Below are 1,540 nucleotides of genomic sequence, written 5' to 3'. Positions count from 1 at the left end.
GGCGGCTCCCGCGCACCCTTTGTCCACAACGCTCCAGGCCCTCGCAACCAGTTGGTGCGCACCATCTCAGCAGCACACGCACAGTTGGCCCAGAGCGTTACAGACGGACAGACAGGCTAAGACTTTTATTATATTAGAATACATCATCAAGCATAAGCTTTGCTTCACCCTTAAACCACATTTAAAGCCTGCGCACCTGTCCACAGTCCTTTCCCTAACTCAATCGCAGTCTCTTAGGCGTAGCCCCCATTTGGGGTTTACATTCTCAATTCATTCACTGTCCTTGTCACTGTTGCTTCCACTACTGCTGATGCTGTTGATGTCATCCTCACTACTGCTGATGTGTTGCTGTCCTCTTTGTCATCCCTGTCCACTCCTCTTTTCAGGGGGACTTTGAACAGCCTGTGCTGAGTGTCTCTTTTCCAGGTGGAGGTGGCTGCATCTTCTCCATCCTCTCCCACCAATTTCCGGTAGTAGGACTGGAGCTCACGCAGAAGCACATTAACACAATTTGTTTCCTCAAGTTCCATGTGTCCATACCTCAGGAGGTTCCTGCATTTCCACAAGGCACTCCTAATGCAGGAAAATTTTTAAAAAGTATATGTATCCCAGGCCAAATTAGCCAAAACTAATTCCAAATCCAAGAGTCTAGAACCATAAGTGGCCCTACTACTGACAAACATGCTCCACCCAGATCTGGGGCTTCAGATGTTTCCAATTCCTTTGGCAGGCATCCTACTTGCAGGCCCAAGCCTGGAGGCTTGGGGTTTGAATACCCCCAAGTTTTGCTTGCCCTTAGCCATAAGGCCATCAGAGCAGGCTAGAGAGTAGACTCTCGTTTCCATAAACTGGGCTTAAAGCTGCTATACTCCTGCAGGTACTGAACCATGCCAGAAGAGCAGTTCCCCTGTGGTACACTTTAAGAAAACTGCCTTCATGGACACAGATGCATGGTATTTCCCCTGCCAGGTTAAGAACAGGCACTATACTTGACTTGAGCTGACAAGAGGCTGAGAAGCAACACAAGCTGGTCTCTCTTATGACTGCTCACCTCTGAATAAAACAAATGCTTCAACTTTGATGACCCAGTTTTCACTCACTCACTGGTGGTTACAGTGAGCAATAGAAAGCAAATAAGAAGACAACTTATTTGCATGCTTATTTGCTGATTTTTTCAGTGTACAATTGTCAGCAAATACGATAATTTTGAGCTTCCAATATGATAATTTCATATTTAAGACCTGGCAACACTGGTGTGGTTCCCCTGGGAGAGCAACCACAACTGCAGGGAGCCTCTTGGGGTTGCAGTGACTGATGCACAAGGAGGCTGCAATGCACTGAGGTGACGCTGTTAGTGCTGCTGCTGCTTGACACATTGCCACCTCTAATTGCGTCACTTGATGTGATGCAAAAGTCCAGCTGCGCCAGCCACTTGGTGCAAGGCTATGGGAGAGTTCAAGCAGGTTTAAATGTTCAGGAACACCCAAGGGAGACCTGTCCTAACCTGGGAATGGCAAGGTTCTTCCTCTCCAGAAATACA

The 1,540-nt window shown here is 47.6% G+C and overlaps 1 protein-coding gene across 1 annotated transcript in view; it reads right to left on the bottom strand.

Moving 5' to 3' along the window:
• Positions 1 to 250, bottom strand: part of TMEM87A (transmembrane protein 87A) — a 36,222-nt gene extending 35,972 nt beyond the window's left edge. The window contains exon 1 of the mRNA XM_014526390.2: positions 220 to 250. Coding sequence (XP_014381876.2) covers positions 220 to 250 — 31 coding nt within the window. The remainder of the gene's footprint in view (positions 1 to 219) is intronic.
• Between the last annotated feature and the right edge of the window lie 1,290 nt (positions 251 to 1,540).

The sequence above is a fragment of the Alligator sinensis genome, unplaced genomic scaffold (assembly GCF_000455745.1).
Source record: "Alligator sinensis unplaced genomic scaffold, ASM45574v1 scaffold1336_1, whole genome shotgun sequence".
Lineage (NCBI taxonomy): Eukaryota > Metazoa > Chordata > Crocodylia > Alligatoridae > Alligator > Alligator sinensis.
The sequence above is the reverse complement of the archived record's forward strand: the minus strand, read 5'-3'. Positions and strand labels throughout refer to the sequence as shown.